Source organism: Nicotiana tomentosiformis, chromosome 11, assembly GCF_000390325.3.
Source record: "Nicotiana tomentosiformis chromosome 11, ASM39032v3, whole genome shotgun sequence".
NCBI lineage: Eukaryota > Viridiplantae > Streptophyta > Magnoliopsida > Solanales > Solanaceae > Nicotiana > Nicotiana tomentosiformis.
The window spans coordinates 4680716-4697602 of NC_090822.1; the positions used below are offsets into that span (position 1 = coordinate 4680716).

The following is a 16887-nucleotide window of genomic DNA, read 5'->3' on the forward strand; positions in this document are numbered from 1 at the left end:
ACGTAATATATAAGCTAAAAACGCCTCCTTTAGGTCATCGAACATATTGGAAAGAGGAAAAAAGCCACGACAAAGCTGGGGAACCACAGAATTCATCTTGAGTTCTTATTTTTCCTTCTTTTATTGATTCTTATGCACTCTGGTGAATTATTTGATGATTGCATGAACATGAGTGGCTAAGAACCCTATTATTCTAGGGTCATGGGCGATACATGAATGTTGATGATTGAAGTTTAATTTGACAAAGTTGATTTTATCATATTGGGTTGCTTATTTAATTCTGTTTTTAATTAATTTGTTGAGTAGCTAACAGTGAATTACTATCTACGAATCTAGAGTTGAACTCGAAAGTGGGAATTCTAGATTGCATATAGAATTAAATAGAGCAAGTTCTTGAACCCGGGCATCGGGGAACGAATTTGCAATTAGGATAGAAATATACCTAATTGCCTTTCTCGGTTGCAATACAGGAATTGTAAATGCGTTCTTGTTAATCTTAATTCCATAGACATATAGGTATTAAGTTAGCTTGAATAGGCAAGTAAGAACTTGACAGAGTTTTATGAGTAATATCAACCCTGTCAATCAACAATCCAGATAAATCAATTAGTTATTTTAAACTAAGAATGCAATATGATTGTTAGATAACGCGTAACACTGGAATATTATATCCTATTGATTGTTATTCAAAACTATTTAAGTGTTGTGGTTGATTCCTAGTATTTCATTACTTGATAGTCTTTAGGTAGTAATTAAGAAAATTATCTATTTTGTGAGAAATCTTTTGAATCAATAAGGCATTTGAGTTAGAATCAGTCGAAAGTTAATCACAGGTCTTCGTGGGAACGATACTCTACTTATTACTCTATTACTTGACGACCACGTATACTTGCGTGAGTGTGCATTTGGTCCCAACATATCTTGACTTGACAAAAGAAATTGAACAACACCACACAAAATACATGGCAAAAAATTGGAATTCAAGAATTTAGTATCTGATGTACATAGTCATTGGAACATAACAATACATAGTCATTGGAACATAACAATATATATATATATATATATATATATATATATATATATATATATATATATATATATATATAAATCATAAATTCTCTTGTTCAATTGAATCACTTATTAGTGAATTCTAAGCCAACCCATTCACTCTCTCTTTGTCATTATAAGAGAGAATTCCAAGAATCTTTTTTTTTTAAATATTGGGGACTTTTCATGAGTTCACAAATGGAAATAATTAATTTGAGAACTTAAGTTATATTAAATTAATTAATCTGTCTTTTTGAGACTTGACACTGGCTTTAGACCATGTTTCATAGCAGCTTCCCAAACTAAGTCAATTCTGTCTACATCAATAGCTCCAACTTCATGGTGTGTCCATCCTTCTAATGAATGAACCACTCCTCCTGCATGGCATGCATGGACTACCCCTCTTTCCATTGTGTACTATTAAAAATATGAAAAAATATTAGTAATAATAATAATAATAATAATAATATGAGTTGATTCGTTTCATTTTATAAAAAGTGCTTGATTGGGTATGGAATTTTCGACAGGAAAAAAAACTTGGAGCACTTTGCGAAAAATATCTTTATAAACTATATACATGCCATGATATTTCTGTTGTTATACCAGCATGTTATTAGGAAAAAAGGGCAGCCTGGTGCACTTAACTCCCACTATGCGCGGGATCCGGGGAAGGGTCGGACCACAAGGGTCTACTGTACGTAGCGATTGTTTTCACGGCTCGAACCCCTGGTCACATGAAAGCAACTTTACCAGTTACGCCAAGGCTCCCCTTCCAGCATGTCATCAGGAGTAACATGGAACATTGGAAGATAAAGAGTTTTTCAAATTATAGAAATATGTCTTTCTTTCTTGAACTTGGATTAGACGGAATATAAAATAAAGGGGTTTCAAAGAAAAGTTTTATTGTTCTCTCGAAATTATGTACCGAAGTAGAATGCATCTTTGGGTGAAATAGGATAAATCACTACTATAAAAACATGACTTAGCGACGGATAAATACTGTAGCTAAACCAAAAAATTTGTTGTTAATCCTATTTACCGACGGATTAATGATAGATTATCAAGAAATTCTGTTAGTTACGAGCGATTTAGCGACAAAGTTCGTAGTTAAATCTTATTCTTTTGTAATGAATTATCTCAAGAAATAGTAAAATGATGAAAAATTACAAATTGATGGATATTGTAATGAAAATTACTGACATACCTCACAAGATCCAAGTCCTTGAACATCTTCAGGTAATCTCATAGCAGCAAGATCACCATATGTACAATCTCTTCTAAAGGACAAAATTGGAGGAACCACAAATTGATGGAAATGAGTTCCTTTTGGTGCATAACTCTGCTCTCTTGGTGTTATCCATTTTCCAACTATCCATGTCTATAAATATTATAACCAAACAAACCAAAACTTTAATATTAGATAAAAGGATGACAACAATCATAACATAATAGTAACAACATTTCTCACTTTTTTCTAATTTCAATTCAGTATAATTTTTATACATTGACAGTATAAATTTTTCTTTACTCTATCTGATCACCTTATAGTTAAGTAAAAAAATTCATAAAAGGTGGGATTAGTAATTAAGAGTAAATACACACACACTTTTTTTTTCGATAGTGGATGTATCTTAAATAACAGGTGTATATTTTGGTTGGCACCCTAAGATTCAAAGTTTAAGCAACTGCATTGGTCAATTTAAGAGGCACAACTTGACTTTTAATGCACTATTTTGGTTCGACTCTCACTCCAACACCCGCTCAAACTTTTTTTCGATAGAGGTGGTCTTGCCACTTTCAAATTCTGGGTCTGCCTCTGCTCAGGTAAATCCTTTGCATTTTTATATTGTCTAATGGCTACAAATGTTGATGCAAACCTACACTTCTAGAAGGAATTTCATTTTTTTCTGTGTGTTTTTACTAAGATTTTAAAATTATTTTGCAAATTCTGAACATTAATATTTGCAACCTGATAAATGAATATATACCTTACAATTTCTGGCAGCTTCATACTTTGTCACCTGGACTAAGTACTTCTGGTATTCAGCAGGAGCTTCCTTTTGGATCTTTTGAAATCTTTCGGTTGATGATGTTAGCATCTGCAATTTTGTATGAAAAAATTCGGTTAGTTACGAGCGATATTTAAACCAATATGTTATCAAGAGTACGACAACCCATTGGAATATAAAGACAGCTCGATGCTCAAAACATCTCGAATTCATATAAAATCAGGAGAAAACTCGTATTTCAAGGGGCGTGACGTAGACATCCTTTCATCTTCCAAAAAAAAAAGTAAAATTTTCAATCTCTACAATAATTATATTGGCAACTCTGCATTTTCCAAGTACAATTAACACACAAACTTTAACATGGACTTGTCTCAAAAGGACAAATTTGGACATTGGACACTATAGAGATGTTGTTATAGAGTGGTCTGACTATATGTGTAATTCATATATAATATGTGTATAATCATTTATGATCATTGTATAATCTATGTATATGCCGGCAAAAAAAAGTAAACAGTGAGTTCAGCCGGCTATTTGTGTAAAGATAGAAGAATAAATTGTTTGATACTTACAAGTACACGAACTTGTCTTCTACAAAGGTAAAGAGCAATAACTCTTCCAAGTTTAGAGGTGGCTCCAGATAAGAAAGCCTCAGTTACATCCTCTGGAATTTCTTTAAGTATAACAGCTGCTGTTAAGGTATTTCCATGAACAACTCTTACTTTAAGGTTAGGATGTTTGTTTACAAATAATGTCCCTCCTCCATTTAGCGCCTCATTCTGCATTAAAAAAAAAGAGTTTATGTTTTGTGTACTGTATATATAAAAATATTTACGCAATCAGTTTATTTATAAGGCAATTACGCGTAATAATATGTACCGCCTAAATACTATAAAAGGAGAAATGCTCTCTACAAGAATTACTTTATGAGAAAAAGTTAAATGCTATTCCTCCTATCATTTTTAACATTAGAATAAGGACATGGATTCAGAGGCGGACCTACCGTTAGAGTAGGAGGGTCACAGGACCCGAAAATTTTGAAAAACAAATTGTATATACGTGTATATATCTTAAATAACAGGTATATATTTTGATTGATACCGTAAGACTCAAAACTTCGTCAACTGCACTAGTCAATTTAGGGGGGCACAGCTTGGCTTTTCAACTGCATTATCCTCATGAGTTCGATTCCTACTTCAGTATTTCTCAAATTTTTATTTGATAGTGATGTCCTCGCCACTTTCAATTACTAGGTCCGCCTTTGCTTGCGTGGACCCTGTAGTACTTGAAGCGTATGTCATTTTCATCATAAATGATTAATCAATGATCAATTGATCACAGCTCTGAGATAAGTGTCAAGGCAGTTTCCTTTGACAGCAATTAATAGTACTACTACGTTCACAAACTTTATTGTAGCATTAAATGAAGGTCGACTTGCGTAGCAAAGTTTTATACTAACTTTCAGCCAACTACCATGTCCGCCACATGCAAATATCAAAACTTATACGTCAAATGGTACAGTTTTATTTCATGGTTTGACAGGGGCGGATCTAGTGTGTCGGTTATGGATTCGGTCGAATTTAATATCTTTTATTCAAAGTTTGTGTTTGATTTGAATCCAATATAAAAGGACTAGTAGCCTGAATGCATAAGCTTCAAATTCTGGTATCGACTTTAGTAGTATAACATATTCTAGTCTACGCATTAGTCCTTCTTGAGATTTTCACCATGTGACAAGATCTTCATGACTACTAATTGTAGATTTTTTACGTTACTTTTAGAATTATTTCAATTTTATAACCGTAAACATATGATTTTTAGTAATTAAGATACGTGAAACATGTTCATGTTTTACAAATCAAGGGGTTGGATAATTTCATCCAAAGGTTTACTTTTATGAATCTGTAAGTGTGAATTTGCTCATACTGTCGATCTCCAAACTCAAATAAATTGGAGGGGGGACAGGGAGAAAGTTGTGGTATGTTAACAACAAGCATAAAATTAATATGATAAATTCTCAGACAACATAATTTAAATATTTTTATATACAGATGGGGGAGGGGTGGGAGGGTGGGGGGTGGGTAAGTACCTTGTTCAATGCAGCAAGGCTAATAACTTTGACTCCCAATCTATCAGCTCTAAGGATTGCTTGCTCTATTTGATTATTAATCCCTTCAGCTGCGAATGGCAAGAAATACTGCCACACCCAAAAAAAAAAATTATAGTAAACAATTTGAGTTAAACAACACTTCAAAGTAACAACTAAAAAGGTAGTCCGGTGCACAAAACATCATGTATTACACGGCTCAAACCCTTTGGGGTCTAGGGAAGGATGTTATATAGACAGTCTACCCTGATGTAAGCATTAATGACCTATAAGTCACACAGAGACAACTTTACCGTTGCTCTAAGACTCCCCTCTAAAGTAACAACTGAAAGTAAAAAAGGTGGAGGTAAGAGCACATTGCGTGATATTAGGTTAAACGCACATCACATGTTCGAACTCTGCCGGCATAAAAGCTTGGACAGAAAAATAGGTCATTATCGGTCGAGTTTCGAACCGTACGCAACTGACCCTCTGCATTTCTCAATTATAAAGAGAATAGAGGGCTAAAAAAGAATATTTACAAACCTGAAAACCAAAGCGAGGAACCACCCAAGTTTGATGCAATCGACCCCTTAAGTTGTAGAAAGAGTTCAAAAAGACCTTGGAATATGCCCACATAACCAACATAACTACAAAAGTAATGGGCAATAAGGGAAGCAAGAAGAGCCTGGTACTGAAAGGTTTTGACCCAAATGATCTAAATAGGAATGGAACGTGCATTGCAGATGTCAAATCCACTACATGTGCCAAAAATACAAAATCTGGTACCCTCCCATTTTTGCCTGCAATTTTGCAACAGTAGAAGTTTTAGTAGCCATTTGGATTTTGGACATTTGAAATTGAAAGCAAGTAAATTGTATGGTAGAAGAATCAACTCATATAGTCGTCCACTCAACCGTTTTATATTACAAATAGCAAACATATAATATGGTTTCTCCCCTTTAGCTGGATCAGAAAAGATTGTATTAAAGTTTCGATCGGTTAATAAAATGTTGCCCCTGCTAGTATCGAAAGTGATAATAAAAGTGAGAATGTTGTCACTAGAAAGGCTGGAGGATCGAATCTTAACTAACTCATGTATTGTAATATCAACCAACCTTTAGAACCAGCCGATAATAAAATCAAAAGAAAGAAGATTGGTTGGTAAATCTAAAGTACTATCGATGGACTTCATATAACTCACTTTTCCTCAAATCGTTTTTAGTTAGAAGGTTGGATGTATAATATATGTATAATTTATGTATATTATATTTTGTACACAACCGGGTAGGTGACAATTTTCTTCACCATATGATACGAATATTTTCCAATGCTAATTAAGTTTCTCACTAGTACAACACATAAAGATGGATTCAAGATTTTGAGTCGGTGGATACATTTATAGTATTGCAGATTTTCTTTTTCAACAATCAATGTTTACACTAAATCGATTAGTTAAACCTTAAGAGTCGCATATATTAAAGTGATAATGCATATTAATAACTCATATATAGTGATAAAAATTTATTAGAATAACACATGTCATATACTTATTGATTTGATGCGACTAGTCGTATATATGTAAGTTCTTTGTTGTACTTCACCTACTACTTCTTTATGACAATACATACAAACTTAGTATAAATGTATACATTTAAAATTTGTTCAATTTGCTTTTTCTCTAGTGAATCGCTGTCTCATTAATTGTCCTTGGGCTATTATGTTTCCCTTTTTATATGTTGTCCTTGTCTTAGTTATTATAGTTTAAAACGTTATATGAAAAGCCTACCTAGAGCAATGTTAGTTTCTAAGAATAGATATAACCTTGTTTAATTCTGTATAATACTTTTTATAATCTATATTAAATAATTTAAGATTGAGTACTTTTGCACCAATAAATTTAAGTTCTCAAGAAAAGTCGATATATTTACATAATATTGAAATCCAAGTAAGTTAAACTCGATCGATAAACTTTAACATCTACTCTAACTCTGGCGTCAACCAAATAACATATCCATAATAGCTTAAAAGAGATCATTAATAAGGTCAATTACTTGCTACAATATGTTAAATTACATATATTGTGTAAAAATTCTTTATTTTATCGGTATATAAAAGTTAAATCGAATATCATTGAGCTATGTTAAGATAAGTATTTACCTGATTCAACACTTAATTTTGTGTGCATTTCCCATGATTTTGGATTTAGAGTATTCCCTAAAACATCAAAAAGTGGCATAAAGAGGCAATAATTGGTCTCCATTTCTGTGTGGTGTAGGCTGTGATACCTGTCAATATTATGGCCAAAAAAATGAGGAAAGAATGACAATAAATGAGTTATTAAAAAAATAGAAAAATAAATTTGGGATAGGTGAGCAAAAAGAAAAACTTATTGTTTTTTCTTATATAAAATATAATTTGATACAATGGCATTAAATTTTATTAGTTGTCTATGGCAGAGGGAGGCACCAACTTTTTTCAACCACATAATTCCTTGAAAGTGTAATAATAGCTGTAAATAGACTTTAGTGCATTTAGTGCTTATCAATATGCCCAAAAAGATTTGCTGAAAACATTAAATTCACTTGTTCTAACTTTTTCTCGTTTTCGATTTCACGAGGTACTGTGCAAAATAAGTCACCAATTTACCTTTTTTATTTTGGTCCAAAATAAGTGTCCATTTATTTAATCAAGAACAAATTTAATTTTTTTTTTCCAAAATTACCCTTATGTGCGTATCCCTAAAAAGTCTTTTACTCCTCACATTAACTATGCTGCAACATTTAATTAAGGGTAGTTTAGTCACACTAACTATTTTTGTCTAGAATTTTATATTTTCTTAATGAGTGCATGTGCCCAAGGCAAATTGGTCACTTATTGTGGACCAGAGGGAGTAAAACATAACTCGAGTCTATATCATCCATCTTTTAAAGTTTTTGTGTAGTTTTAGAATTTTTTTTTAATAAAATCAATGATAAGATTATTTGTCTAAAATACATTTTATTTCTCTCTTAAACGTTTCACTTAATTAATACTTCAGTAATTAGAGCAATAAGAATAATGAATTAAAAAAAGTTTCTTTAAAACATCAAATAATTTGTCAAAACAATTAATATTTTAGGGCCGAAAAATAATGATTTTTGTGATTGACAAAGTTTGACATGTATATACTCCGCCACTGCAGAGACTTTCTGCACAAATTACTGAAACTAAGTCTCATTATCTACGCAAACAATAACTAAAAGCCATATATATATATATATATATATATATATATATGTGTGTGTGTGTTTACCTTATGTTGACAATAATTTATTTATTAGTCGAAAAAGGGCGTGTAAAACTCAAACATGACAAGTAAAACGGATCGGAGGAAATAAGTAATCACTTACGTTGGGGTGTAGAGAAGATATTTAAGAGTAGGAAATGCTTGAAATAGTTGATGAGGAATAATCTCAAAATTGCTATGTCCCAAACATCTTAAGCAATCAAAGATCAATATATAACCATATATCATAGTTATTGATCCATATCCCAAGAGACAAGTTCCTAAAATTGGAATTCCCATCACTGCAGCTAATATTATGTGCTCCAAAAGTGTAGCATGTCCAGCTGAATTTCCACAAAACACAAGGAGAAAAAGTTTAGAACATCACAAATATTATACATATAAAGTTTGAAAAGTTTGAATATAACTAATATTCACTGACAGTGTAAAGATATAAAAAGGACATGACGGTACACAAAGTATCCCACATACACACATGGTGCAGGGTGCAGGGAAGTGTCGCACCCCTAGAGGTGCCCTAATACAAATACTAATGACCGCTTCCACGGCTCGAACATGTGATTACACTATTAGTATTATTTAGCTTGTTATATCGGGCCGTTGTCTCGCTTACTTTTCAAGTTGCTAGATGCATTCAATATGGGTAATTACCTGTAGTTATCTCTTAGGTGATTTAATAGTATAATTAAATATTCGTTTAGACAATCCGTTTAAAACGTCTGTTTAAACTATCAGATTACTTAAAAGATAACTATAAGTAACAACACATAATAATTGAGATTAGTAACCTGAAAAAAGGCATGTGATGACCTACTAATTTGGTTAAAACATATTAATAGTGAAAAAAATCTCTAAAAATATTTAATATAAAAAAAACTACATTTAAATGAAGAAATTACCTGTAAAGGGTTGGAGTACAGGTGACGAGTGATGGAGTGAATGATAATGGTTGAATAGATAGCTTCCATGAAATTTTTTATGCAAGAAATAATAAAGGGGTTCTGAAATTGCTATATGGAGAATTGCAACAGCCATTAATCCTTTGAAGTCCCATAAAGGAAGATTGATTAGGTCTTTAAGCATGTAGAAAACTAGTGAACCCATTATACCATGAAGCAATATGAAATTATCCCTGCAAAAAATAACAAAATTGTAATTAGTTCTAAATTTTGGGAACAGAAAATAGGCTTTAATAATATAATCATTGTGAATTTATATAGCCAATATATTGCTGATTAGGGCGTATAGCATAATTTCTTCGTGACAGCCTATGCACGAAGTGTCTCGCGTTCACGCAGGGTCCGGGAAAGGACAGCACCCAAGGGAGTTGCATAAGTGGCTGATTTCACTGCTCAAACCCGTGACCCACATGCCACATGAATAACTTTATTGGTGCTCCAAGGCTCCGCTTCAAAAATAAAGGGCAGCCCGGTGCACGAAACATCCCACGTTTACAGTGGGTCCGGAAAAGGGCCTCACTTCGAGGGGGTGTGATGTACGCAGCCTACCTTGATGCAAGTATCAGAGGCTGATTCCACGGTTCGAACCCCTGTTCTATAGATCATACGGAGAACTTTATCGTCGCTTCAAGGCTCCTATTCCGGAATACAAATAAATTATAAAATAAAAAAAGAGATTCAAATTACCAGTCCCACTCATTGTCAATTTGCTTAAAACCAACACCTTCCTTGTTTATTTGTCTGTTTCGAGTTAAGAACAACATGCCACTGAAAGTATTCCAGGTATGATGCATACTGCATCTAAGTAAACATATAATGAGAATATGTAGACACCATGTTTCCTTGATATTGTCTTCTTGATATCTTGAGTACAACCATTTTGCAAGCAAAGGTCCATATAGTAAATACTGTTCCAAAAATAACAAGAAAAAAATACATAGTAAGTACACATTATTCCCCCATGTAAAAAAATTATTTCACTACTAGAAACACGTGTTTTCGGCGGACGGTTGCATCAAAATCTTGGCAAAAATCTAAAATTCCCATGGAAATTGATGCAGCCCAGGGAGAACCAGTGAGGTGGGAGAATCCCAGGCTACATGAATCCCACATCAGCGCATTGCAATACCGATGTGGGACTCAAGTTTCATACCTTGTAATGGACCATAACAAACCACCACGCTTTGGATCCCTCGCTCCCGACGGCCGTGCGCTAGACATTTCTAGCCCCGAGCGAACACTGCGATACCGACATCACCATCCAAAGCACAGTGGGCATAGAGGGTGGTGGGTGGTTCTGATACCATCGATATAACTCAGGGAGAAGCACAACCCCAAAAACTAACTATAAAGGCGGAAGAGTACAAGGCTATATAAACCTCACATCAACATATTACAATAGCGATGTAGAACTCAAGTCCTATACCTTGCAATGTACCACAGACGAGCATAATTTTTGACTGAACAGAAGTCCGTCGAAAAAATGCGTGTTTTTAGTAGTGAAAGAGCAGGAACAAAAAAAAAGAAGATAAATAGATATTTTGGAATTTTAAGTACCTTGAAACTTCCCAAGTTGTCCCATGGCCAAGTTGACAATGGAGCTTCCATGTTAAACAAGAAAAAAGTACTCAAAATCTTCTTATTATTATGTTTTCTGACTAAGAGTTTTGCTCTTGAGAGCAAATAGAAGATAAGAACAGATCCCAAGATGAAAAAAAGAACTTGAGAGAAAGAATGGGAGGAAGATTTTGTTGTGTTTTATAGTTGAGATTTGCTCTGTGGTTCTGAGTTCGTTTTGTTTCTCAAGAAAGTAAATTAAGGGAACTATGATAACATGGGCTGTTCTGACATATATATAGATGAAAATGGAAACAAAAAAAGAAAGAAAATTATAAATATTTATGTTAATTCTACCCTCCTATCTAAAGGGCAGGTCCGCCTCTTTTTGTTTATGGATGTACCAGTACTTACTGCTAACAACCTTTAATGGTTCTAAAAAAATATATGTATACATCTTAAATAATTGGTATATATTTTGATTGACACCCTAAGATTTAAATCTTGGACAGCTGTATTAGTTGATTTGTAGGAGGATAACTTGACTGTATACTGCGTGAGTTCGATTCTGACTCTAGTATTTGCTCAAATTTATATTCGACAGTGATGTCCCCGCCACTTTCAAATCCTGAGTCCGCCTCTAATTGGAGGTCTCAAGTTCAAGCCTAGGTATGTATGGAGTCATTTTTGGTAGGAAACACTTGGCGTGAATTCGAACTAAGCGGGTTCTAAAGGGAATACCGGAACATCGGATAAAAAAACAAAATAATTTCTACAACTACTTAGAGAATATTATTTTTATTTTAAATGCACACAGTTAGAGTTCCTAATGTGTCTTTATTAGTGTTTGTAACAGACAAATGGTCTTTGAAAAAGTGAACAACGCGTCAAATTTGTTCCATTGAAATAGGAGTAAGTAGCACAGCTGTAGGGATGGTGAGAATTTAATGTGGCAAAAATGTGTATTGTATTGAGGTGGGAATTGTAGGGAAGCAATATGGGCAATCATACTGGGGACTGGTCTTTACACTTCCTCACCTTTGTCTCGTGGGTCTTATTTTATATAATAATTTTTTTATATAATTATGGTGTCCGAATCAACGTTCGCGTGTATTGATTGCTCGCCAAATACTTATTATCTCCCACCATTATAGATAATCAGACTAGCTTCCACAGCAAAGACATACCCACGCGCATTTCGATTATTTTGCTAGGTACTAGTACCCATGCCTACGTTCTACCTTTATAATATAGGGGTAAAGTTTGCATACATACTACCTTTCTCAGACTCCAATTGCATGTGAGAATACAATAGGTATGTTATTGTTATTGTTGTACTAGTACATGTGTCCGGAGCAGTTATTCTACTAGGTACATAATACCTCCGCCAGTACATGTGTCCAAATTATCAGGTTGCACACTTCGACTATTCTACTGGATACTTGATATCTCTCACCACTACGATATAGTATAACTTTGCCAATCAAGGAATAGAAAATTTAAAAAAAAATTACCTACTAGTATCTTTTGTCTCTATTATAAACTCACTTTATTGACCGCTACGCAGCACTTTTAAATATGTGTGGGCCTTAATTAAACACCACTGGATGCAATAACCTGTCACGTTGTTTTGTCCTCATTTTTATTGTTGGTTCAGTCGGTTCAAATTTTGCTGCTCCATGTTAAATATTGTTGGATCTTTAATTTGATTCATAAATGCATATACTAAACATTACAAGGGTTGGCTAGCTAGTGGGATGAATAGTCAATATATGGGTCTGTAAAATAGACTATGTTGTAGTACTATGTTCACATGTTGGCAGAGAGGGTCCGGAATGGTAAAAAAATATCTGCACCTAATATTTACAGTACACAAATAGACATATAATATGTAGTTGTTAGTAGGATATAATAATTTAATCATGATTTGCAGTTTTATCTATCTTTTTAATCTGATACTTGCTGAGGCATATTTCAAGGGTTCAAAATATAAGAAAAAGTAAACAAACAAAAAAAATCACGTTGATTCAACGTTTACTATATACATGAAAAATATTTTTGACCTAATATATATAATGTAATTTTTTGCCGAAGGAGGTTTGGATGTATTCCATCCGTCTCTAGCTCCGCTTGGGTCTGCTGGTAACTTTATACAAAAAGAGGAGAGAAATTCAAAAATAATCATATTTACAAGTGATAATTGAAAAATAGTCATCGTTTTAAAAGTAATAAAAATTTAGCCACTTTTCATGTAAAAGATAATCTAAACAAAAATACCGTTCAAAATCCGGAAATATTCCAGCACATTAATATGTTGGAGTTCGAATTTTTTACATGTGAACTTCTAGCATAACATGCTGGAATTCCATAATATGCTGGAGTTCCAACATAATATACTGAAAGTCCCTACACAGGTGCTCCAATCTCCAGTATATTATGCTGGAATTTTTCGTACACAGGTCAGTGCTCCAATCTCCAGTATATTATGCTAGAACTTTTCGTGTTGCAGCAAAATAGTGGTTATTTTTTAATGATTTTGCTAACGCTAGCTATTTTTTAATTACCAATGCGAAAACTGATTAGCCCGTACTATTTTGATCAAAAGGTGGTCGTAGCACCAGAATATTTGCTACTTAGGATTAATTGAGTCTCTCTTCCTCAAGAAAAATTAATAGTGGGCTACAAGTGGGTTAGACACTTGGAATATTGATGGATTCTATCGTATAACTCCTTCCGCTCTACATTATTGTGTGCTTATTTAATTGGAACTTTTCACAGTCAAAATCAACTGGCGCTTCTTGTGATAACTTTTCACATTCAATTTAGTGTTTGTACATAATTTAATAATTAATTCTACTTGTAGAAGATTTGCTAAAAAATTGCGATCCCACATGGCTGAGTTCTGCCTGTTTATTTTAAGAAAGATAAGGACAAGACATTATTGCTTGAAATCCAATGGATAATTAAATTTCATCTGGTTAATGGCTTAATTATTTTTAGTATCAGCAAACAAATTTGAGCTTCATTGTATATTTCCATGACAACAAATTTGTCACGACCCAAAATCTCACTAGTCGTGATAGCACATAACCCAACCCATTAGGTAAGCCAATTTCCAACTATTAAATTCTAATGAAATTAATTAAAAGAAAATATCTAAAACCAATACATCTCTCAAAGAACTGGTAGTACAAATCATGAGCTTTTGAAAATAGATTATACAAAGCGGAAATAAAATAATACATAGTCTGTTTGAATAATACATAAACAGAGCTTTTATAAATCTAGGGCTACCCTGAATAAGAGGCAGCTACAACAGGAACGCAGGTACATCTTCAGATCCCGCAACCATTGAGCACAGTAACAACGACAACCAATATCTGCACGCAATGTGCAGAAGTCTAGTATCAGTACAACCGACCCCACGTACTGAGTAAGTAACAAACCTAGCCATAGGTTGAAAGTAGTGACGAGCTTCCACCAAGGTTGGGTCCAAAACCACTAGTCCACAACAGTCCATAACAACATAAAGCAAATAATACCAGAAGTAACTCAGAGATAAAATGCTCAGCCAAATCATGATTTCAAAAATAATAGTTCTTCCTTTCAAGTACAATAGTGAAAAACCTAAATCGTTTACCGAAATTTCAAAAAAAATATGAATAAATTTGAAAGCAATAATTTTTCCAAAATCCGTTCAATAATAAATAAAATATCTCATTTTCTTTCCCAGATAACCGATGTAAAACAAATGCCTCACTATGACCATCTGTCAACATGTGTGTGAAATCATGAATAATGTGATACCGTACAATATGAAGAAAACACATCTCTATGCATATATGTCATGTGTTCATGTCAATGTAATGTATCTCAGAGATTGCACTCATGTACTCACACTCTCAGACTACTCAATCTCATTGTCTCGCATTCTCTCTCACTGTGCTCAGCATACTCAATCACTCAGCGCTATACAATACCTGCTGCGGCGTGCAGCCCGATCCCTGTTTATAGTCGACTGCGCTTACTGGGGTGTACAGACTCATGAGGGGCTCCTACAGCCCAAGCGCTATAAGCATGGACAACCCACGTACTGCACGGACAACTCACGTGCCATAATATAAATATCTGGATCCGCACGGACAACTCACGTGCCATAATATAAATATCTAGATCCGCACAACCAACTCACGTGCAATATTAATATAAGGATCTGCACGGCCAACTCACGTGCAATAATAATATCTGGATCCGCGCGGCCAACTCACGTGCAATAATATAATATATATATATATATATATATAAAGCCAACATGGCCTGCTGCGGCGCGCAGCCCGATCCCAAAAATATCCTCACAATCAGGCCATCGGCCTCTCTCAGTCATCAATCTCTCCAGTCTCTCTTTCATGGGCTCACAATGTCATGAGAATATCCCAAAAGAATGATGATATGATGTATCAATAAATAACAACAGAGATTGGGATATGATATGCAATGAAATGAATATGAGTGAGTATGAATTTTTATTTTAAAATAAATATTTCACAATAATATGACCTCCGTGGGTCCCAATAATACTGACACAGAGCTTCAACATGATTTTTAATATGCATTTCAGCTCAATTTCTTTAACTCATAAAATCGCATTGAAAATGCCAAGATCATTTAACTACAAAATTCAACAGAAACAATTACGCCAATAATTCTATAGTGTACGCCCACACGCCCGTCACCTACCATGTGCGTCACCTCCCAACAATTCACGAAATACATATATTGAGGGTTCATGCCCTCAACTCCAAGATTAGAAGAGTTACTTACCTCGAACAAGCCAAATCCAATAGGAAAATGGGACTAAGTCCTATTTTCTGAACTTAAACTTTCTGTCCAGACCACTCTTTTTCGCGAACGCGACAGGTCCCTCGCGTTCGCGAAGCACAAAATGTGCTTCCCAACATTTGCTCTTCGCGAACGCGAGACACTGTTCGCGAACGCGATGCTTTACAGAGCCCTTCTTCGCGAACGCGAGCTCCCTTTCGCGAACGCGAAGGCAAAAACCCATGCCCACTATGTTTCCCTTCACGAACGCGATACCCCATACGCGAACGCGATGCACAACCCAGTTTCTCTTCGCGAACGCGAGACCCCCTCGCGAACGCGAAGAGTAAATCCTGCCCGTCTGAAATTCCTCTTCGCGAACGCGAGGGCCCACTCGCGAACGCAAAAGAGAAAATTCGAAAAATGCAGCAACAGATATTCAGCAATCTCACAAAGGCCAAACATGATCCGTTAACCATCCAAAAATTCACCCGAGCCCCTCGGGACCTCAACCAAATATACCAACAAGTCCTAAAATATCATTCGGACTTAGTCGAACCCTCAAATCACCTCAAACAACGCTAAAACCATGAATTATACTCCAATTCAAGCCTAATGAACTTTGAAATTTCTAGTTCTACAAACGACTCCAGAACCTATCAATTCACGTTGGATTGACCTCAAATTTTGCACACAAGTCATAAATGATATAACGGAGATATAAAAAATTTCAGAACTGGATTCCGACCTCGATATCAAAAAGTCAATGCCCCGGTCAAACTTTTCAAAATTTAACTTTCGGCATTTCAAGCCTAATTCCACTACGGGCCTCCAAATAATTTTTCGAACACGGTCCTAAGTCCAAAATCACCAAACAGAGCTATTGGAATAATCAAAATTAAATTCTGGGGTTGTTTATACATAAGTCAATATCCGGTCAACTATTTCAACTTAAGCTTCCAACATGAAAATTCATTCTTCCAAGCTAACTCCGAAATACCTTAAAACCAAAACCGACAATTCACACAAGTCATAATACCTCGTAGGAAGTTATTCAAGACTTCAAATAGTTGAAAGAAACATAAATGCTCAAAATAACCGGTCGGGTCGTTATAATCT

The 16887-nt window shown here is 34.6% G+C and overlaps 1 protein-coding gene across 2 annotated transcripts; it reads right to left on the bottom strand.

Annotated features, from left to right (window-relative positions):
• Nucleotides 1–962: 962 nt before the first annotated feature.
• Nucleotides 963–11220, bottom strand: LOC104085299 (very-long-chain aldehyde decarbonylase CER3-like). 2 transcript variants are annotated; one of them, XM_009589298.4, is made up of 11 exons: nt 10951–11219; nt 10081–10301; nt 9334–9566; nt 8538–8757; nt 7306–7433; nt 5692–5948; nt 5149–5256; nt 3632–3838; nt 3039–3149; nt 2255–2428; nt 963–1467 (listed from the first exon to the last, which is right to left on the bottom strand). In XM_009589298.4, exons 1-11 carry the CDS (start codon nt 10999–11001, stop codon nt 1291–1293), a joined length of 1887 nt encoding a protein of 628 aa, XP_009587593.1. In that variant the 5' UTR covers nt 11002–11219; the 3' UTR covers nt 963–1290. The 2 variants fall into 2 exon arrangements, with proteins under 2 accessions (XP_009587593.1, XP_070044054.1); XM_070187953.1 differs by lacking the exon at nt 3632–3838 and having other exon boundaries at nt 10951–11220.
• Between the last annotated feature and the right edge of the window lie 5667 nt (nt 11221–16887).